Source organism: Pleurodeles waltl, chromosome 12 (genome assembly GCF_031143425.1).
Source record: "Pleurodeles waltl isolate 20211129_DDA chromosome 12, aPleWal1.hap1.20221129, whole genome shotgun sequence".
NCBI classification, from domain to species: Eukaryota; Metazoa; Chordata; class Amphibia; order Caudata; family Salamandridae; genus Pleurodeles; species Pleurodeles waltl.
This window is the reverse complement of record NC_090451.1, coordinates 502,936,254-502,960,353: the sequence shown is the minus strand read 5'-3', so window position 1 is coordinate 502,960,353 and position 24,100 is coordinate 502,936,254. Positions and strand designations below refer to the sequence as shown.

General features: G+C 43.7%; 1 protein-coding gene across 2 annotated transcripts in view; it reads right to left on the bottom strand.

Moving 5' to 3' along the window:
* Positions 1-24,100, bottom strand: part of SLC7A6OS (solute carrier family 7 member 6 opposite strand) — an 86,537-nt gene that overhangs the window by 36,057 nt on the left and 26,380 nt on the right. For both annotated transcript variants that reach the window (XM_069217247.1, XM_069217248.1), the window contains exon 4: positions 12,568-12,715. In XM_069217247.1, coding sequence (XP_069073348.1) covers positions 12,568-12,715 — 148 coding nt within the window. The remainder of the gene's footprint in view (positions 1-12,567; positions 12,716-24,100) is intronic.

The window sequence follows — 24,100 nt, the reverse complement described above, 5'->3', positions numbered from 1 at the left end:
AGGGATCCCCCAGCCCTGCTCTGGCACGAAACTGGACAAAGGAAAGGGGAGTGACCACTCCCCTGACCTGCACCTCCCAGGGGAGGTGCCCAGAGCTCCTCCAGTGTGTCCCAGACCTCTGCCATCTTGGAAACAACTGGACTGCTCTGAGTGGCCAGTGCCAGCAGGTGACGTCAGAGGCTCCTTCTGATAGGCTCTTACCTCTCTTGGTAGCCAATCCTCCTTTCTAGGTAGCCAAACGTCCTTTTCTGGCTATTTAGGGTCTCTGGTTTGGGGATCTCACCAGATAACGAATGCAAGAGCTCATCACAGTTCCTCTGCATCTCCCTCTTCACCTTCTGCCAAAGGATCGACCGCTGACTGCTCAGCACGCCTGCAAAACCGCAACAAAGTAGCAAGACTACTATTAGCAACCTTGTATCGCTTCATCCTGCCGGCTTTCTCAACTGTTTCCAGGTGGTGCATGATCCTGGGGTAGCCTGCCTCCTCTCTGCACCGGTTGCCCTGAAGAAATCTCCCGTGGGTCGACGGAAGCTTCCCCCTGCAACCCCAGGCAACAAAAGACTGCATCACCGGTTCTCTGGGTCCCCTCTGAGCATGACGAGCGTGGTCCCTGGAACTCAGCAACTCTGGACAAGTGACTCCCACAGTCCAGTGACTCTTCAGTCCAAGTTTGGTGGAGGTAAGTCCTTGCCTCCCCACGCTAGACTGCATTGCTGGGTACCGCGCGATTTGCAGCTGCTCCGGCTCCTGTGCACTCTTCCAGGATTTCCTTCGTGCACAGCCCAGCCTGGGTCCCCGACACTCTAACCTGCAGTGCACAACCTTCTGAGTTGTCCTCTGGCGTCGTGGGACTCCCTTTTGTGTGTTTGGGTGGACTCCGGTTCACTCTTCTTCCAAGTGCCTGTTCAGGGACTTCTGCGGGTGCTACCTGCTTCTGTGAGGGCTACCTACGTTGCTTGTCGACCCCTCTGTCTCCTTATCCAAGTGGCGTCATCCTGGTCCCTCCTGGGCCACAGCAGCACCCAAAAACCCTAACCGTGACCCTTGCAGCTAGCAAGACTTGTTTGCGGTCTTTCTGCATGGGAACACCTCTGCAAGCTTCTTCACGACGTGGGACATCCATCGTCCAAAGGGGAAGTTCCTAGTCCTCTTCGTTCTTGCAGACCTCCAAGCTTCTTCCAACAGGTGGCAGCTTCCTTGCACCCTCAGCTGGCATTTCCTGGGCTCCTGCCCACTCTCTACACTGGCCCGACTATTGGACTTGGTCCCCTTGTCTTACAGGTACTCCGGTCCGGAAATCCACTGTTGTTGAATTGCTGGTGTTTATTCTTCCTGCAGAATCCCCTTATCACGACTTCTGTGCTCTCTGGGGGTAGTAGGTGCACTTTACACCTACCTTTCAGGGTCTTTGGGTGGGCTATTTTTCTAACCCTCAATGTTTTCTTACAGTCCCAGCAAACCTCTACAAGTTCACATAGGTTTGGGGTCCATTCGTGGTTCGCATTCCACTTTTGGAGTATATGGTTTGTGTTGCCCCTATACCTATGTGCTCCTATTGCAATCTACTGTAACTTAACATTGCTTGCATTACTTCCTTTTGCTATTATCTGCATTATTTTGGTTTGTGTGCATATATCTTGTGTATATATCTTATCCTCATACTGAGGGTACTCACTGAGATACTTCTGGCATATTGTCATAAAAATAAAGTACCTTAATTTTTAGTACTTCTGTGTATTGTGTTTTCTTATGATATTGTGCATATGACACCAGTGGTATAGTAGGAGCTTTACATGTCTCCTAGTTCAGCCTAAGCTGCTTTGCCATAGCTACCTTCTATCAGCCTAAGCTGCTAGAAACAACTCTATTCAACTAATAAGGGATAACTGGACCTGGCACAAGGTGTAAGTACCTCTGGTACCCACTACAAGCCAGGCCAGCCTCCTACAGCCAGGTCAGGCGATGCAAGGAAAACGGCGCCAACGTGCAGCCTCTAGTAGGCTGGTGGGAATCAAGCACCTTGCAAGATTATCTCCATTAGGTCACCTGGTCATAGAAGGTGTGGTGCTGGGGGCAAGCAGACTGTGATACAGCGTATAGCCCTCCCTGTCGAAGCCTCTTTGCACTACAAGCCCAGATTTATGTCCTGAGATGGGCTGTAGCTTATGTGCGCAGACTAGCCAGGTAGTCTCCCAGGCCCCTAAGCGTAGGCCACCCAATGATCCACATCAGACCCTCCACGTCCCCCCACCCAGCCCCTGTTGTCAGCTCTAAGGCGAAAGGGTGCAATGCAGCGTGGTGTGGCGCCTGCCTCCCAAAGCAGCCATCCCACAACAACTCAGAGGAGGTCATGCAGAGGGGCCTGAAGCAGTAGTCAGCAGGGGAGGGCGCTCTCCTAGTTATCGCCAGGAAAAGGTGTAGGCAGAGTATGGTGCAGGTGCCCGGCACCTGGGATGGTTTCTCTGCAAGATAAGAGGTGTGGCCCCAGTAGTCTGCCATGTGGTCCTCGATCTGCTCTGCCGCCAGAGCGCCACTTTTTGCGCTGGCCATGTTGTAGGCAGGTCCCTGCGGTCGGGCTTTAACAGGCATCACCCCTGGTTCTGGTGTGCGGCAATATTCCACAGCAGTGCTGCTTGGAAACAGTGCGTCGGGGAACAGTGTGGGTAGCCAGCTTCGGCGCTACCTCTCACCGGTATCACAATTGGCGGCTCAGCCATCTCCCGTTGTAGGGCCGAGCTGGCTCCCGCAGAGAAGGCTCGGATAAAATGCATGTCTGGGATCTCTCTTGAGGCTGCTACACCCCCTCTCTAGGCTATGGGACAGTCAACAGTGAGTCTTTCACAGGACTGAGGCCCCCGCTGCCTTGATTCTCAAAAATGAATGCAGTGGAGCCTAAGTGGTTCACATCCACTCGGCTAGGTTAGCTGGGCACGCCCTTGAGACTTTCTTTTGATTTATGCTATGCTAAAGGAAAGCAATGCTTGAGCTTGTGGCAGATATTATTATTTTTAAAGTATTATGGGGCTAGACCACACAATAACTGAAACATAACTTAACCTAGCTGCGTGCCTGGACAGAAAAACAGTCAAAGTTTCATCAAGCTAAATATATGCATCCCTGTGCTATTCCTTGGCTACTTCATAAATGCCTTGGCTTCAAGCCCTTAGTATTCCCCTTAATGAAGTCCAGCAATAGGTTGATTTATAGGGAATTGTAGAACTTTTAATTTTGGTGGGAAAGGGTTCTCACCACAGCCTCTCTTTTAAAGATATAAGATATATATATATAAAATATACTGAAAACCCAAACGGTTACAGGGACAATGTAGTTAGTTAAAATATACTGTTTTAAATAAATAACACCACTGACATTCACCACTTATAGTTATCTCAAGTCACTATAACTTGTGCTCTAAGGTAACTATAACTTGCACCCCTGAGGGATTGGGTCCCTGGAGCTTTGAGAGTTTTGGGGGCCATTTAAACTGAAATGGCCCCTAGGAATGGGGTCCCCAGCCCTCCTAGAATCTCCAGGAAGGTGACCGTAAGGCCCCCTTCCCTTTTTTTAAAATATTGACCCAAGGGATGGGATACCCAGGCTCTCAGAGAGGCTTGGGGGAGGGGGGGGGGGGGGGAGAGGGGGTGTGGTACATCCCCTCCCCTAAAAAGTATCTGCACCGCTTCCAAAGACGTAACTATTTTTAAAAAAAAATGTTGGCTACCCTACGGGCTTAGGGGGACAGGATATACCTACCATCTCCTGCCCCCTTATACGTTTTTTTTTTTAACCTTTATTTCAGGGCTCAGGACAGAGTCCAAGTCATTCGATGGCTACTGCAACATCATCTCTAATAAGAAGAGATCTGTTTGGCTGCCACCACCTCAACTATGTGGTGGCATCCAAACAGGTCTCATCTTGATGTCTGTCTAGCCCGCGGATCAGCCGCAGCGTGAAATATACAAAACATTTTGAAGCTTAATTTCTCAAAAACTACTGAACCGATTTATACCATATCACAAAAACAAGTGTTCAGACCAATTTCTTTCTGGCAAATTTGGTGTAAATTCATTCATTCAGCCTTTTGGGCTGTAGCTCTGTCCTACTGAAAAATGTACAGGGAAAACATGTTGCTGCTCCTCCAGCTCCCTTTTCTCAACCCCTGCTTGACGGATCACCCTAAAACGTTCAAGGAAGGAGCTGAAGTGGAAAACATTTTTTTGGGGAAACGTTTGTGACGATTTGTCAAGCAGAGCCAAAGGTATTAGAAAAACAAAAATGATTTTCCTATGGAAATATGGCCCTAACTATAACTACCCAGTGGCACCAGCCACTGTGTAGTACAATACAGCAGAGAAAAAGGGGGCATTAAAAAAAAAAGTATGTTCCCCATGTTAATTCACACAGAGATTTTAGACATGACTACAGCCTGAACCGCTGGACTGAATTACACCAAATTTAGCAGAAAGGTAGCTCTTGGTCCAGAAAGCGTCCTTTTTGCCATTTGGTGTAAATCCGTTCAGTCATTTTTGAGCAACGACTTAGTGAATACTGCCAATCTTGTGCAGAGATCTGATCAGCTGCCAACACTTCAACCAGGATGTGTTGACAGCCATTTTCTTTCCCAAAAATAAAGGCAAGAAAAAAAAGAAAAAGAAAAAGAGGCAGGGTACGAAGACCATTACCCGGTAGCGTTGGTGCCAGGGAACCCCAGAGCAAAAAAAATATATATTTTTTTTAAATCACAGCAAAAATCATAAATATTCCTTCGCTTGCTTTTAATTGTGCCCCCAGATGGGCCAATTCAGGGACATTGAGAGTTTAATAAATAAAAAGGGAGGCGTACGCCCCCCCCTCTCCTTGGGCTCTTAAAAGCCGCAGAACCACCACCTCCCTGGGGCTACATTTTACAAATATGCAAGGGCGGTCCGGGGGCCCACCACCTTCCCATGACTACATACTAAAAATGGCTGGGGGAGTCACAAACCCCTCTTCTGCCCTGGGGACTACCACCTCCCCTGGGCCAGTGACTTATTTTAAATGAAGGGGGGGGGGGTGCAAGGAACCCCTCCAGGGCCATATATGGTCCTGGGGACCACCAACTCCCCGCCGCCCTCCTCCTGGAGTCATTAACTGCCCTGGGGACTACCATCCCCCAGGGCTGGCTCCTGCTATCTCCAGAGGTGCCCACCCTCTTTGCTTTCATTTGTCGGGAGCTGTGACAGCTCCTACCAAGCAAAAAGCAAACCCTTCGCTTCCAGCATGCAGGAGCTGTCAAAATGCTCCCGCTTGCTGGAAGCGTTTTTCACATTTTCCCATGCCAGCAGACAGGCGGGTAGGGAAAGAGATTAAAGTATTGTTCCCGCAAGAAGGACACTGCATTTCCAGCCCTGCAGCTCCCTCCCTGCAGTCCCCGCCCCAAAAAAATTAATAAAAATAAATAAATAATGAATCCTGCCCTGTCTATTTATGTTAGATAAATACGCAGGTCGGGATTTATTCTGGTACAAAGCTCACTTCACAGAAAGTACTAATCCTCCTGATTTCTTGTGCATGGTCAAGGTAAACCTAGTGTTTTTTTCCCTCTATTTCCACCTTGAAAATTTTCCAGAAAAACCTGAAGCCCCACCTTTGGCCCTGCCTCACATACAATAGTGATATACAACATCTCCCCCTCCCCATTTCCAAAGGAAGATGGACACCTTACTAAAAGGACCATCGCCCCCCTCCCATCCCTCAGCAGTTTTTCCCAATGATTTCGGAGATCCATTCTTGATGCACAGGAATATGATCACATCTCCATCAAACAAAGAAGCACTTGATGAGTGCCATGGGGTAGGCCGCAGGCCAGGCCCTGCTGCGCATGGTCAAAGGCTGTGCGTGGCACCGGATTGGCTGGTTATGGGGGGGAGGAGGGGTGCACAGGCCAGGCCCTGCAGGCATTCCCCTACAGTGCACTGCCGAAGGCCGTGCACGGAGGTGGTTGTGTTAATGTAAAGTAATGAAAATTACTTTATGTAAAGAAAAAAGAAAAAAAAAAAAAAAAACGACAAGGTTACAGGAATGTTATAGTTAAGGTTACAGTAACCTTACAGTTAGGCTCACATTTCAAACGTAAGAAACAATAGAAGTTCAGTTCTAGAGAGTTATTTCAAGTAACAATAACTCGTGCCTTAAAATAATTATACCTCGCACCCCTAAGGTAACTATAACTTGCGCCTTTGCCAAGCACAGCTAATTACTCCATATACAGTATTATATCATTGATAACATCTTGTATGGCATCTTCAATATCACTGCAACATTTGCAATAAAATTATTGATAAGAACACTGTGCATGGCAAGGGCGTGAGTTATAGTTACCTTAGGACACGAGTTATAGTTACTTAAAAGAACTCTAACTATAACTGCTGAATTTCTATGGTTTTGTACAAGAACTTCTATGGTTTTGTATGAGAATTCAGAACTATAACAACCCTGTAACCTTTGTTTTTTTCAGTGAATATATATCTTCATTATAAAAAACAAAAGGTTAAAGGGACGTTTTCCTTAGGTGAAAATGTCAGTTAAAGCATAACGTTTTAAACAAACGAAACAATCCACTGGAAATTAGCAGTTATAATTATCTCAAGTAACTAACTCATGCTCCTGTATCAATGCAGTTCTTGAAGAGGTCATGAGTAATGTAATATCTGAGGGTACTAGTAGTACATGGCCAGGGCACGAGTTATAGTTATTTGAGATAACTATCAAATTTCAGTGGTTTGGTTAATTAAAAACATTTTCACTCAACTATAATGATCCTTTAATTTTGGGTTTTTCAGTGAATTTCTAAAGATTTTTTTTTTTTTTTTTTAATGTAAAGTTAAATATTATTACAATTCCCAACTAGAAGGTCACTTTAACCTTTATTTTTTTAATTAATTTCCAATTTTTCAAATGTAAAGTAAGATGTCCATCGCCCAACTGTCATGCCGCAGTCACCCAACTCCCCCCCCCCCCCATAGTACACTCTCTAAGGCCATGTGTGGCATGATGTTGGGCACAGGACCTGGCCTGCAGCAAGGCCCTACACTCCCCCTGTTGACCCCTAGTGCACAGCCTTCAGCTAACCCAAGCCATGCATGGCCTCTAATGTGGGATGGGGGTCCCTGTTGGATCATTCCCACATGGCAGGGGAAGTCAGGGTATCCCCTACTCTGCCCCATTATATATACAATTTTTTTTTTTTGGGGTGGACTTCGAGACTGTGCCTTCAAGTCATAAGATGGCGGCCGCAGCCATCAAATAACAATGTGTGCTTGAGCTTGCAGATCCACCCGCAGCATATATATGAAATATATATATGTTGAGCCTTCATTTCTCAAAACTCTCAACAGATTTATACCAAATCACAAAATGCACACTTTCAGGATCAAGATTTAGCATTCTGCCAAATTTGGAGTAATCCTTTCAGACTTTTTGGCTGTAGCTGTGTCTGAACTTCCTATAGAAAGTGCTTGGGGTAAAAAAAATTTTTTTTTTAAAAGGAGTTTTATTGATAAATCATTACATTGTTCCAAGTAACAAGAGAAATGAATTCAAAGCACTAGGAGACCTGAGAAGGCACCACCATTTGTAAAAAACAACCTTTAGCAGATTTATTTGCAACATGTTAGGAAAGTCTTAAGTAAACACTGGCTGTTGATGATTAACAACCCTACCATCAAAAATGATATCCATCCTTTTCCTCACCTAAGTTTCAATAGTGCACCAAATCTGAAACAAAAATTATGCCAATCTTTTTTCAGCACAGAAGGAAGGATATAGGGACATTTCTAGACATTCCATAAGGTTTCTATACATGTAAAAACTGATCACTGCAAACCAGACAAAAACACAACGATTGAAACTACAGTAAATGGCTACCAACATATATTTAAGCAGTAGATTAATTGTGACTGTCCATATGTCATATACAACATAACCGTCCATGTAATGAAAATTACACTGAAAGCACTATTAGACCATTAAAACAGGGAATATAGAAACACTATTGAGAAATTCAGAATTGGATAGAAAACCACCACTGGTTGAACATGACACACAACATTCCCCATCTATGAACATTTACTTTCTAAGGGATGGAGAAATTACGACAAGCGAGAGGACCAAATTTGAAATTAACACTACGCAAATGGGAAAGTGAACTGCTACAGTAAATTAGGGATTTAAAAAAAATGCAGAATTACATAACTGGCTTCTATAAGTTTATACAAACTTATTTCAACACTAGTTGATTCTATCCTCGTATTCAACGAAAGCAACCCTGAACCGAACATCAGTCAGTAATACTATTTCTCAGTTGACTCCATACAGATAATTTGTGGACAAAGGAAGTTCCAAATGATCATCTTTAGATAAATGATTTATTGTTTTTTTCTTCCCAAACTATTGGCTAAGAATTTAAATGCCAATTCTACCATTACCATACCATTACCAAAGGAATCGGGTCAGTACTTCATTAATATGAATTAATTATTGTATAATATAATGCATGAATCAAATTAGGTGAAGTTACTTAAACATGATGCATCTATTAAGAATTACTGCAAAATTTCTGCAATGATACCCTTTGTCAATTTATATATCTAGAGCAGTGGTTTTCGAACTTGTTAATGCCGCCCCCCGCCAGTGAGAAAAAATAAATCGCCCCCAACCCTCAGAAATTGTCATAACTATTCCATTAAGTTGCCAATGTTCAAATAAGTCTAGACGTATTTAAACATTGCAGTTAAGTTCTGTTACCTTTTTACAAACGCAATATAAATTTTTCTGCTTAAAACAAAGCACTATTACCTGCATAATCTTTCTTTAGGCCAGCGCCTGCAGCCCCCCCCCGGGGTCACTTGAGGCCCCCAGTTTGAAGACCCCTGATCTAGAGGGACATTTGTCGACATGCTGTATACTATGTAGTTAAATGTTGTGATATAAACTACAGATGTCCAAACTGACAAAAGTACTATAATGTGACCCACTTTAACTATTAAGTATCAGTACAACCTAAGGGTAAGGAACAGGTCAAAGGCTGTTCAAAAATAAAAAGGAATTTGAGTTATTTAGTGGAACATTAACCTTGGACTTGAGTTTCCATTTGGGATAAATGTCCAGTCCACATAAGTATCTGTTAGTGTAATCATTTCCAAAGTACTCTTTCCTTACTTTAAGTCCGAAATAAATTCCATTTTCAGTTATAGTTTAATCTAAATAACTAGTAGGAGGTTTCTCCTCACCATTCCAATATGGAGTCCATCATTACATGTCGGGAATCAGTCTCTTTGGTGGCAGCGCAGATGAGGGACTCATGACCTCTCTCCCCTCTTAATGGTGTCTGTTTCGGATGCCGTAGAGCACACAGAAGGAAGGCTGGAACCACAGGGACCGAGCAGCATTAGGGCACCTTACCAGAGATGGGCAAGTTGAGCTCATAGGGGGGCTTGCGTTTCAGTTTTTTTTTGTTTTTCTGACTTCTTATTTTCTTGTCCTACACTTACCTGCAGTCATCTATGAATAATTTTAATCATGGATTGACTAGATTTTGTAACATGGGTTCTTTCTGTGCCTTGGAAAATATTTGTTCTCCATCTGTCCCCAGAAACGGGGGCCTACATAAGAAATGTTGCCAAGATAGGGACTCAGTTTGTTCTAAGTAATGATGGCGTACTATCTAGCAATTCCTACTAGAACACTTATAAACAATATCTAGAACTATACAATATTTAACATTGGCCACTTTTCTTTATTTTCGGAATGAATATTCTCTATCCTTATTTTACAATAGATATTGTTATGTCTGACGGATCAAATTAAATGGACACAGGAGGTAACCTACAACTGACAAATACTAAAGGAACCAGTAACCTTATAAATTATCATATTGATATCTAACTAAACTTGATTATGTCCTTCTAGTAAATTCATGAAACATTAAAGGAGTCGTATAAATAATAAATTAAAGGAAAACAAACTCCTGGAAGGTAAATATTGTTTGTGGCAACCCCCAGGCATGCCAGTGCATAATAATTCATAGTTTTTAATACAAGCACGTATCCTATTTTGGAAGGCTATAATAGATAGTTCACCTACATAGGAGATTCACTTTCACTGTAAAGTTCTAGATAAAGGGCAAGTGGGGTGTGTTCATCACTGGGCTGCAGTGTACTTCACACTTTACGGGACACTTAGGGCCTCATTATGACCGTGGCGGTCACCAGACTGGTAGGCTCCATGGTCCAACCGCTGACACTGCCAGGCTGCTGCCAGCCTGCAGCCTGGCAGTCCCAATCCGCCAGGGCAGCTGGATTAAGAGTCCCCATCCGCCAGGCTGGCAGAATGGGGGACTCAGGCGGGGGGCCTGCACTGCCCATGGGCAGTGCAAGGGCCCCCCATTCACAGCCCTGTTGCGCTATACACTCCCCGAATTACGGGCAGTGGAATGTGCGACGGGTGCTGCTGCACCACCACATTGCAGCTGGCTCCTTTAGGAGAGGAGCCGGCTGCAATGTTAAGGCACTGTTCACCTGCGGTGATCTCATAGGGCTGGCGGCAGCCTGATGGCGGGAAAAGTCAAAGTGAGGCCCTTAGTGTGACCAATTTTTTAGTGTCGCTAGGAATAGGTTTTGCATTGTAACTATTTTTTCCAATACTACAATCTTGAAAAAACCCTAGGCATGCTAGCCACGAAGGGGGCTAAACAGGTGTGGGCTGTTTTTTAAATTAATAGAAAACTAAGTCTGCATTGGAATGAAGTGCAGATAAAATAGTATGAGATTGTCAAAGAATAATATTCAGGAAATAAAAAGGAAAATAATATTGAAACACATTGTTCTGGAAGAATGTGATAACAAATGCTACAAAATGCTTGTGTTGCAACGTGTGATCAACTACGGGAAATATTCAATAAAGTAGTTAGGATAAAAAATGCAGCATGTCAAATTCCTACTTTCAGTAATTCTGCAAGATGTGTTAAACTCCGTAACTGTGCTACCTTAAACTGTGCTCAACTGGTATTTAATAACTGCATACAGATCTTTGGGAAGCACCCACTTAATAGTCTTCAAAATAACTTTGCTATTCAAAGAGGTGGAGTTGGCCTAACCTTCAAGAGTGTATAATTTTCATCAGGATGTAATAAGAAGGGTATTAAAATGTAGGTCAGAGTGTCAGACCAAGAAACTGCTTTAGACTTTAACCTATTGCAGATGACTGTCACATTGAACGTCCCAGGCAATGAGGACATTTAGAAAAGCTGCTAAAATTGTTGCAAGCACCATCTAAAGTGAAAACCGATGGCAAGTGGAGGTGGACAAAAACGTCTCGGTCATCAACACTTGGGGTCCAGGAAGCCCAAAATCCACTTGCAAATGAGCTCAGCCTGACGATTCTAGCATCTTCCCAAAGAGAAATCCATGAATCCAGGCTAATAACTGATGCAACCTAACAGGAGACTACATTTTCTAGTGCTGTTAATGCACAAACTTGTCAGCCTTTACAAACCCTTTTGTGAAGGACCAACGTGGTCCAGCCAGAGCTGCAATAATCAGGCAGTGATAAAAGGCTAGTTTTAATCATCAATGACAAATATAGATGCAGCAAGTTACATTACAGCCAAGCCAGAGATAGAAATTTAGCGCCAGAGTGAGTTCCAAAGGCAGACTTGCAATCTTCACTTTCCTTCAAAGAAAAGAGGGATTTAAAAAAAAAAAAAAAATAATAATCTAGAATGAGTAAGTTCGATCCACCTATAACTTGCAAGAGGTAGTTCTTACCCATGTTTCCCAACTCAAGTGCATTATGTAAGCACCAAAATCCTTATGCTATGCTATTTACATCTAAATACAATCTAATAATTTCACCAGGACACAGGAGCATTTGACCCGACACTTTCACCCGCAAAGGGTTTGGAGGTCATTGTCTACTCGTACGAGTGAGAATCTATTAAAGCCAAAAAAAAGGGGGCAATTCAACTCCTCAATGCCTTATTTTGCAATTTACGTAATCAGATCATCCACAGATTCTACTCAGAGTAGACAATTCCCTGTGCGGCGCAGAGCTAGTTAACCGGAAGCACTTTACTGGGCTTGACCAAGGGAGTACTTTATGAATAATCAGTTAAGATCCAAAGACGAAAAGCCACAAACATTTTAAACAGAATGCTTAGAAAGAAGAAATAAATGCACTGTGAACCCCCCTCCTCCCCCCCAAAAAAAAATTCAGGACGAGAATACTAAGCCCTAAAAAGCTACAATTTGGTGGTCTGCAGAGGGCACATAATAAATCAGGCGCAGCACAGTAGTAAATATCTACCCAGAGTATTCCACACTTCCTCAGAGAGAAGACCATTAATGAGCCAAATATTTTGTTTTTTTCTTCTAAGTTCTGATTTGCATGTACAAAGGTATGTGTTACAACATGGCTAATTTAGACGATTAGAGTATTTAAATGCATATAACAGTGTCATGAACAATGCCAGCTGAAAGAGTGCTTCATTCCAACAGGCATCCACTAAGCTTTAATGCAATTAACTACCTCCATTTTCCTCTTCACAGTCACTGTTTTCTTCTTCGTCGTCTTGAAACTCATCTTCATCAGGATATTCATTGCGCCAGTTATTCTCTTCATTTTCATCATCCTCATCCTCGAAGATATCCCCAGATTCACCATCTTCAGCTTCTACCTGTAGGTCTCAAAAAAGCAAATGCTTTAGTAGGACTGCTGTACAAGAAAAACAACAAAGTAATTGTTGACGTAAAACAAAAACAAAAATATATATATATATCAGGGGCAAGTGGAAGGCTTATATGAAAGTTTAGAAAATATAACTGCTAAGATCATTTTGGACACGTTTAGCATTACAAGTGGTGAAATGGATAAAGGAAGAACAAAATAAATGTCACATTCTTAGTACAACACATTTCAAATAAAAATGCAACGTAGCCAATCTGTATAGTTGGATGTGGTCAAATATTTCCAGGCCCAAGTTTATTTAAAGCAAGATAAATAAGCACTATTGTGATACTGTACTGTCAATGTATGTTAGAAACGATTTTGGAAAGATAAAAACAGACATCCGTCACACTTTTGTGGCATGCTTTATCATTGGGGCTATTTTCATCTACGTCATCTACCAAAATAATTGGGAGTTCTCTATACTATACGTGGGGCTCCAGATCAATTCATTCAGTAGTAGAGTAAAATAAAATTGTGTAGCATATGCTAGGTAATAGTTTTCTGTGGTTACTCTAGTACACGAGTGAACCCAGACACTGTGCCAGGGACTACAGGGTCCAGACTGCCAAGCTTTGATGTGCCTAAGGAGGGGCGTAGCAGCACTTATACTGCACACTCATCTCCTGCTGCGTGAAATGTGCTGGAAGCCAGAAAACTGTGAGGGGTCACAGGGCCCAGATTGCCTTACTTTGACCTGCCCTGGAGAGTGGGCCTAGGAAGCTTAAAGAGTGCACCCCTCTCTCGCAGCGCAGGAAGTCAGACTATTCGTGCAGGACTATACAGCCCAGACTGCTCTGCTTTCACCTGCCCTAGAGGAGAAATCAGGAGCATGTATAGCGGACACTCATCTCCCACAGTGCGGGACTCGCTGGAAGCCAGACACTGTGCGAGGGACTACCGGGCCGAGACTGCCCCACTTTGACATGTCCTAGAAGAGGGGCCTAGGAGCGCTTATAGTGCAGACTCATCTCCTGCAGCACAAGATGCGCTCGGTTAAAGGCCGGTCCAAGGGTGGGCCAGTCTTTGCCCGTCATCGGCCGGAAGATGCTGCGCTGGGCCACCCCTCTTGGCTCAAACTGATAGTGGTGGACTTTGCAAAGGTAATATCCTTCCTGGTACTATAGAGTGAGTTAATCTGTAAAGCCCCTTCCTCCTCTCTGTTTCAATGGAGACACAAGAGACTCCTGAGCAGATGTTACTGCCACAGAAATCAACTAAGCAGCCATCTGATATTATGCGGAAATAAATTAATAACCTAATTGATGAAGTGGAGTCCATCTTCAAGCCTACATCTTCTCCTTTAAATTAAAAGTACAAGAGAAAACTTTAGCTAAAACATTAACAAAAAAACAAAAACAAAAATCTAGTAAATCATGCTAGCCACCAAAGCTTTAAGGGTGACCCCCCCGTGCTGTTAATTGATGTGTTCAGAGGGAGACTTTCGGATCCAAGCAATCTGTGAACCTGCCCCTGCACTGGCCTTCTGTGTTGTCACAGTGCCATGTCAGAATTGTTCAATTTTAGCTGAACAGGAACCTCTTGTGGATCGGGATGTCCCCGCACAGGGGGTGTCTTTGAACTAGGTTGTATTTAAGGTGGTCAATGCTCTGAAGTCTTATCTTGTGGAACTTAGGGAGCAAGTGAACCAATTAACCCAGGTTTCATCAATTATTCCTCTTTTACAGCATTTGGCTCTATTAAATCCTCACTAGAAAATCATCTCGCTCTTTGGAAATTATGTCCCATTCCTTCTGAGGGAAGTAAGCATCCAGCCTGCCGGAGTCAAGTACCATTGTTTCCTTCTTCTTTAAATAGGGGAGACTGGGGATAAAGTTGGACTGCCCAAGTCTGGAACTATGTCTAATCCCCTGGTTTTGTGTAATGGGCCAGAAGGGAGGCACAGATCGCTCTATCCTGAATCGCTTCACTTATCCTCTCAGCCAGCTGATCACTTTAGCAGCCAAAATGCCAATCCATCATCTACTCTTATAAATTAATCTTTTAATGCTCCATGTACCTGTGGAATTGGCCAGGGGGGAGGGAGGGTCTTTGGGGGGGAGGGGGTTTGGGGCGTTTAGTATAGATGCACAAGGTACCCAAACTTTCTTTTGGGGTAAGGGCAGTAACTCACTGACTAATAAAGTGATCCATTTGATTCATAATGTGTGTAAATGTTTCTCAATAATTAGCTCAGACACTGTGAGAGTGATCCTCTATGGGGCACCAGAAGGCAACTTTGAATATGTTGAAATCTCATAGATATCATAGAAGTTAGCTGATGAGCTCATTGCCTGAGAGTTTTAGGCATCTAATGTACGACTTTCCTGTGGCTAGGATAGATTTACATCAAGCTGCCACCACTACCCCTTTGAATCTCCTGGAGACTCTTCCCCAGATGTTGAACAGCAGAGAGTGACTAAATAAGGATGCTCACGATCAATGCATAACCTATACCTCCAAGAATTCCCACCGGTGAGTGGAAAGATATTTTCTGCAACATTGCTGGGATAAAAGCCAAACTTGCAGACTAGGTTTGGGGGACTTTTATTGACTCCTTTGACATCTGTAAATTCCAAGAGACTTGGTGTGTAGACAAGTTTACAGGTTGGAGTTTACGAGCTTTTACTGGGGAGGAATTTCTCAGGGGAACAGAGGACCTGCTGGAGGTTTTGTTGTATGGGTAAAAACAAGGGTCCCCTCTAAACTCCCGACATACTTGGGTTGTCGATTTCCTCAGTAGTTTTCAATGTGTATAAAAGGCCTATTGGTCAGAACCAAGAGTCACGGACTCTCACTAGCCTTGAGCAATTTATTCATTATTTAATGCCAAGTTGGGCTGCTGTAGTTGCTGGTGATTCTAATGTTACATTTGAAACATTTGATAGCTTTGACCGGAGTTTTACTGAAGAAAGGATGCAGCTTAGAGTATACTGCAATTAGACCTCACATCAATGAAAAAACAGTCTGTTTTAGCCACCCAACTTCTAGGGCTTACTTTGAACTTATCTTGGCCTCAGAGCATGCAACAGCAGATCTCCCTCTGATCTAGTTGGTGTGCATATTTTCAAAAAACACAATCAGTCTAGTACAATAGATTAGCACTATTACCAAAATGTATATTAAAGTTTGAGGCTCAATTGAGAAGAGGTCTATTTTAGAGCTAAATGGAGATGATGAAATGTGTTTACTTAATCAGCATGATGATTTATTTGCCCAATTAGGTGAACTATTTTTTAGGGAACACAATAGCCCCCGTAATGGAAGATCAAAATTCCCTTGGTATAACAGGCACTGCAGACTTGCCAAAGCAGCCTTAATTCAGTCTATTAAAAGAAAAATATCAAGAGCATATTGTACATGCTAGAAGTATAAGGAAGAGTTGTGGAAGGCTACATCTAATTGGGAGACGTGGGAAGTTTTGGTTAATTTAGTGAGAGTAGGGCATATTAAGTCCTTTAGGAACATTGTTGCCCACAGAAGGGGCAGCCCTCTTCCCAATTCTTTTTTTTGTTTTCATTTTTTTAATTACTATTTCATTGAGGTTTTCTTTTCATAATCAACATTTGATGCCAAACAACACTTCTGTGAACCTTTATCAAATGGGAACGGAGAGCTGCGCATTCAATAATTACAGTGCCATTCTTTCTGGAGAGAGCTGAAGGGGATGAGAGCTCCATTTTCCATGAGGTCACAACCACTTTGGAGATGCCAAGGGTAACCAATGTCAAGAAGCCCTTCAGTTTCCTAATTTCTTTCATCTGGGTCCCCACCCATAGAGGGGTTTCTCGGGTGATCCAATGACTCCATTTCATCCACCTTGTCGCCCCTTTTCATGCGTCTAGCGTCAGCTGGGTTGCCGGTAACAGTTTGTTTGATCCTTTCCCCCCATATCAATAATGGACATACGTATGAGTGTGGAATTGTGGCCTTTCTAATGAGTATGTTGAGTGATCTCAGGCAGGTGACCCCATTCATTTACTACCACTAAATGTGCTGCCCAGTAATAGGCCCGTATATCAGGGAGAGAAATGCCTCTATTGTACTGGTTGCACCTTAGCGTATTCAATGCTACTCGTGGGTGTCCCCCATTCCGTAACAGACTCCGGACTTCGCCTTCAATTTTACAAAAAATTTCTTCTGGTATCCTATGGTATGTGTTCTGGGGAATGTAGACGAGTTTAGGGAAAGTTAGCATTTTGCACATGGCCGCCCTTCCTAGTAGGGTCAAGGGCAATGATTTCCATAGCTCTACCTCCCCCCGTGGAATTCCATCACCACACGTCCAATGTTGTGGTCTAAACTGTCCTCCCGATTTGTTGTAATGTATATGCCTAGATATTAAAATCCCTCTTGGTCTACCTACAGGTGTCCGGGAAGAACACCCGCAGTAAAGGGACCACCAGCAGGGTCGAGTTGATCTTGTAGCCCGCATGGTCACCATAGTTTTGGGAGATCTGGAGTACTATGGGGAGGGTGATGTGTGGATGTGTTATGTACAGGAGTATATAATATGCCTATAATGAAATCTGCTCATCCTCCGTCACTTCTTCTTGCTACCGAAAACCAGTAATGTCTGGATGCGATCTGACTATGCATGCCAGGGGTTCCAACACCAGGGCAAAAAGCAGAGGGGAGAGTGGACAGCACTGTCTCGTGCCTCTCTCAATTTGGAACTCCACTGACTGCTCTGTTCACGTGACCCTGGCAATCAGATTTGTGTAGAGCAGGTCAATCCAAGCACAAAATCTGGGGCCAAATTCATATCTCAACAAGACCTGGTTCAGGAAGGGCCAGTGCACTGTGTCAAAGGCCTTCTCGGCATCTAGGGATAGGAGCATGTGGGAGTCTTCTCTGTGTATTACCTGTTGTAGCAAGTTGGATAACCTGCAGGGGTTATACCTTGTGGGCCTCTCGAGCATGAAGCCTGATTGGTTGGTGTGCATTAAGGAGGGGACTACCTTCGGTAGTCTAGTGGCTAGTATCATGGCTAATATCTTGGTCTCTACGTTTAAGAGAGATAACGGACGGAAAGAGCTACAGTTTGTCTTAGGCTTCCCGGATTTATGGATTACGACTATTGTGGCGTACCATAGGCCTGATGGAAAAATGCCATTGTTCTTCGCCCATGTGAATCGGTTAAGCAGATATGGACCCAACAGTCCGGATTGTTTCTTAAAGAGCTCTGCCGGTATGCTGTTAAGGCTAGGGGTCTTCCCAGGTTTTTGGTTGCCTATGGCCGTGTGTACCTCTGCAAGGGTGGGGTCTTCTTTTAAGGATTAACGATCCGCCACACACAAAGTTGGGATCTGCACCTCATCGAGGTATTCTTTAATCTGGGGAGTGTCAGCTAGTGGGTGGGCTTCATCAACATTTGGGTAGTATTGTGGAAACTTGTTTGCAGTCCCTCTCGCCGTGTTGCTTGATACCATCTTCTCCAATTATTTCCTGTACCCAGTGTCTCTCCATCTCCCTTTTGCCCAACCATGCCAGAAGGCATCCTGCCTTATCGCCCGCATCATAAAGGCAGTGCTGTGTGGCTAGGGGCAGTTTCTTGGCCTTCTGTTGTGCCAGAGCTTGGTATTCTTTGCTAAGTATCGCAATGGTGCATACCACAGGGGGAGTCTGTTGTTGCTCCTGGTTGTCTCGCTAAGGGTATTAGCTTTGCCTCAATCATTTCTATTTCCTGTGTCTCTCTTCTTTTTTGGGGCTACACTGTTTTGCTCTCAGTACTGTTTTGTATGCCTCTCATAGTGTGACTGTGATATCACTGATAATGTGTTTCCCTGAAGTAAAGCTCTATGTTGTTCTAATCTCACAGGCTATTGTCTCGTCTATGTTCCCTGGCATTTAGCCTCCACACAAATTTGGTTTCATGGTTCACATCTGAGCTCAGTTCTGTTTCCCTCTGCTTAGCTTGCAAGTCCAATTAATTCTCACCTCCATCCAATAATGTGTTTAGGCCACTTTCTATGGTCTTGCGAGTCATGGTGTTCGCTTCGAGGTGTGTAATTTCTGCCTGCAGGGGATGAGTCAGCTCGGAGTCTGCCTAGTGGTCCCGGCTTTTCTAGTGGTCTGGTCCTGCGTGTTCATCTGTACATTATGAGCAGTCTCTCCCTTTGTGTCCGATGAGAAGTCGCAACGCTAATCAGGACATTGTTGTGGAAAGGAGTTTCATGGATTTTGCCTGCTGGACCTGTCTGTAGATCGACCTCTGTGCAGTGTTTGGGTTTTGGCCCTGGCTCCCTCGGAGTGTGGTCCGCTGTGGCTCCCCATTTCTGGATTGTCTCGTCTTGGTGGTGGTTGTTGTTCTTCTATCTAGGTCCATGCCTCGGCCAGCGATTGAAAGAAAATGGCCCTGCCTCCAAAGATGACTTTCAGTTTTGCAGAGAAGAGTAACATGTATTGGATTTTCATGGCCTCTAGGTTCACCTACACCAATTCAAAGGTATGCCTTTGCTCCTCCCGAGAGTATTCTAATATAAAGATCTGTTTGTTCATATCGGATTTCCCTTATTTTTCGTAATTCCTGGAAAATTAGGTCTTGGTCTTGATAACTGAGCGAAATGAGATGACATGGGGGTGGCACTGTGATTTTTAAAAGATTGTATTGTATCGCTGATTTGTTTTGTATTTGTTGATCTTATGTTGCTTTTGAGGATCCTTGATTTGGAAATAAACTGGCTGATAGAAGTTTTGCTTCTACTTCTGCCCCAATTCTAAGAGCATCATACACCAGGTAAAGCGAGATCAATATGCACTATTGTGATGCTGTACTTTCCATGTATATTAGAATTGCTTTTTGAAAGATAAAACAGCCCTCACCACACTTTTGTGGCATGCTTTATCATCTGGCCTATACTCATCCGTGACATGATCGAGTCGGGATGGGTTCTACCAAAATAACTGGGAGCTCTCTATGTTATATGTGGGGATCCAGATCAATTCATCAGTACCAGAGTAAAATAAAACTGTGTAGAGTATCCTAGGTAATAGTTTTCTGTGGTTACTCTGGCAAGTATACAAACTTCTAGAAAAGTGGATGGCTGCAGGACACAAATACCCTAAGATCCTGGTGTCCCTGTCAACATGTGCAGGTGGACAAACACAAAGCATTCAATTGATGTTCTCTAATGTCATTCACAGGCATTCCCTGTAAGTACGTATATAAAATATGCAAACAAAGCAGTTAAAATCATCATCTCTTGAACTTGTATTACGTATGCAACTGGATAACACAATGCAAAACAAGATAAAGCACTGCACTCTAGTGAGAAGGTGGTTGTCATAAATTATTTTTACACACGTGATCAAACAATATTGGCCCAGTTCTAATTAACCAAGTGCCACATAGGTACAGGAGAGGGAACATCTCACTGCAGTCACACACTGGGTAAGAAAGAAAATAAACTGTAAAAATGTTTTCTTTGGCAGTAAAATTTCTCGCCAGCAATAGTAACTATTATATAGCAAATCAAGATACCAGGCGCCCTAGACTTACTGTGTATGTGTTTCTTATTTCCATGCACTGCTCTGCCCCCCAAAGATACCAGGTGTAAGAAGACGCCAGGATTTTAAAAAGGAAAAGGCATGACAAGGCGCACACTTTACAGAAGTGATTATCCAAGTGCATACGCGGGCATGACGTACCCTGGTCTAATACCATACTTTCTTTAACTGATTGACGTATTACTTTGCTCCTTGAAGAGTCTATTGTCTAGAAACAATTACCTCGCTAACTGCAGATAGAGATAATTGTCACTGTTTCGTGTATTTTATATCTGCTTTTACAGGAAGTTCGTGTGGATGTAACAAGTGTATATCAGTTGCATGTTTTGCGTTTGTTTCTCCACCTATACACACATACACGAATAATTTATAATAGAGTTAGGACAATAAGTAGGGCTCGGTCAGCACGGTAAAGGCCCACGGGCCATCTCTTTATGCTCAAACAAGTTAAATGGGAGACATGATGGTAGGATAATTGTGTTCCGCAGCTATCGACTCTTCTATAGGTTTTTAATCTTGCCAGAGTAACCACAAATAAACTATTACTTTGGCTTCTCGAGACCAGAGGTCTTCAAACCTTTGCTCGTAACCCCTAAAGCTAAATGTTTTAGGCAATTTCCCCCCTCCAAACTTTTAGGACAGGAATAGTGGAAGCGGAAGGTGCAGGGCTCAGTGTAGGGGTGGAGCCAAGAGACCAAATCCTTTAGTCAAAAACAGGAATTGTTAGAAAATCTGCACTTCCCATTATTTGGGTAGAGCCCTAGGCATTGCAAGGCCACAATACAACTGTACCTAGAGCATTTTTGGGGGTTTCGACAGGGGGAGGATGAAGTGATTTGCCCAGAATCATAGAATGTTAAGCTGACGCCGGGACTCGAACTCGTTCCTCAGTTCCAAAGTCTTCAGCCTTTGTCATTAGGCCACGCCTCCTCCCTTTCAGAAAGAAAATTAGCTTCCAGAATTTGCCCTCCACATTTGGGCAACAAAGGGCCCTCAGCCCTAATGCAACTAAGAAAAGTGAATCCCCATATCATTTTTTTTTTAAAAGAGAACAGTCAATTTTATGATCCAGTGGGTTTCTTAGAACCCTGGGCGCCAGTGCCACTGCACTTACTTCACTAATGATAGTTACTGTCTTATGCTGAAAACATGGACTTCTATCTTGTCCCATCTCCTCGCTGCCATAGCTCCGATGCCCAAACCAAGGTGTCTCTTCTGCATCAATTTTTCCCTTTAGTGCTTTGAAATCCAAAGCAACACTGGCACAGCAAGTGTGTATTGGGCCCTCATGCAAACAAGGATTGCCTGTAAAATAGCCCCATTTGGAGTTTAGTCAGGGCCACTGGAGTTAAGCAATTGTGCAGCCACTGTTTAGTGCATAATTTTAAATTGGTCATATTTACCGCATAATCCATCATCTGCTGTTTAATCCAAACATTTTAACAAAAAAAGTGGTTTACAGTTCGAAAGGATCAGAGATAACTGAAAGCATGGCAATATATGTTGCTGCACAGTAAAACGCTGTTCACGAATGCTGACTAGGTACCTTTCTTTACTTATTGCTATATTTGGACGCTAAACAGGTACTAACAAGGTGAAACTTATGGCCAGACAGTGTTAACTAATGTAAAAAGGACAAAATAGTGAAGTAATATTATCACAAAGTGTGCTGTGTTATGCCACGTAATTGGCCTTTACTAGCAGGCATAATTTAATCAATTATGCCACATGATTTGGCCCTCCCCTCCCACATTATCTCAGCAGCCCTGGGTTTAGTTGCCCCTGATACCGCTCGACCCTGTGCAATTGGTAACCACCAAACAAAGGCTACTCTGGAGCTAGGATAGGCTTTAAGTGATGAAGTCACAGGGAGCTCCACTATAACAACTATTTTTTTTTATTTTATTTTTATTATAGAGCTAATGTAAAGATTACCAGTTTAGTTCTAGACAGCGTCCTTTTGATGGACTGTTTTGCTTTCATTCATAACATAGCTGACAAAAATCTCTGGAATGCACTTCTTAGTTTAAAGAAGACATTTATTATTAATCTGTTTTCTGCACTACAGAAAAACACAAAATATGCGCTTCCTTATCATACTATTATGTTCGGTAAGAGAAAATACAAAAAACACAAGCTTAGCTTACAATGTGGAAAAACACAGCTCATCTACAATGTCTCAACTGCAATGTCTAACACCACGATAAAGCCAATAGGCAGCTAAACTGAATACAAAATGTAATCTGCAACTGGTGAATATTGAACAACTAATATGCACAGCGGTGAAACACAAAGTCAGTGGTCAAACATACTTCTTTTCACTACATGGACATTTATAAAAATGCTTCTAGGTATAGCTTGGTTTCCTATTACTGAAATATATAAATAAAAATGATTTACAAATGTGCAGTGCTTTTTGCCACATTCTGGGACCTTGTAGCACCATAAACCCCTGCACCAACCAGGATTCAATTCTGTGACTCTTTGGTCACGCACTGACATCTCCAATGATGCATTAGCGAACTGACATTTCTTGCTGTAAAAGAGTACATTTTCACAGATTAGCATTTAATTTCTCATTTAAGGTGTGTGTGTGTTTTATATGCATTTACCGGAGGGAGAAAAAAAACAGCAAAACACTTGTTTCAAATTTTGTTCTTTTTAGCCACATCTTTGATCCTGCAACCCCTCTCATTGACTGTGCCCCGTGGACTCAGGATTACAGTTCCACTCTTCTATACACTTCAGTCTCTGAATATAAATGAGGACAGCCTGGAGATGCACTAACCAAACAAGGTCACTTTTCTAGGCAACCTTCATTTCAAAGTCCTTCCAGACCCATTTGCATCCTCCTGGGAATACAGTCCGGTGCCTCCAGGGGGGGCATCCCGACAGTTTGAACGTGTCTGCGCTAGACAATTATCTTTTACTCTTCCATTGAATGAATTAACCCAGATCCCCACATGAATATACAAAGCTCCTAGTATTTTGGAAGAGCCAATCCTGACTCTCTTATCACTGGGCCAATATTCATCCACAACATTAAAGTAGTCACAAAATCGTAGGTTAGGGCTATTTTGTCTTTCCAAAATGTGTTTCTAATACTCATGAAACAGAATTATTCTCATAGGCCAACATACTCACCTCATCTGATCACAAATTCTATATTAATAACGGCATAAATGGGGGGCGTGGCCAACCAAGATGGCCTGCGGGACGCGTCTCTAATGCACTCCGCCGTCCCGTAGTTCTCCTGCAGGGATCCTGAGTGCTGGACGCTATCACCCCCCCTGCAAAGGCGAGTGGAGGTGCCCTGAAGGCGCCGCCAGCCCCCCTCCTGATTTTAGCCCCTGTTGGAGCTCCGAGATTGAAGCGCGGGGTCGGGCCTGTTGGGACTGGCGTGTCCGCACTCCTGCTGTGGGCTCGTGCCAGCCTTTGTTGGCGGGCGCGGCGGCCCATCAGCCGGTACCGGGCGATTGGAGTGTGTGTGGGGGGAGTTGATTGGGGCTACTCTTCCCCTCCCCCCCTTGAAGTCAGTAGTGAGGTCGGCTGGAGCTGGGGCGGGCGTGACTGCTGACCCGCCCCGTAGCAAAACCTCGAGGCAAGGGAGGTGAGGAGGGGCTCGTGTGCCCCTCTCTCTGGATTGCCTCCAGGTGTAACGCTCCCCACACCCACAGAAGTTTAACCCTGAGTGTCAGTGGGCCACAGGATGGAAACAGAGGTGGTTGGGGCCCAGGCTGGGTCCCGGGGGAGTGGCCTGGGTCGGCGCACTCCTCTGCAGTGCCTTCTGGCAACCGGAGACGAGGGAGGCCACACTAGGGCCAGA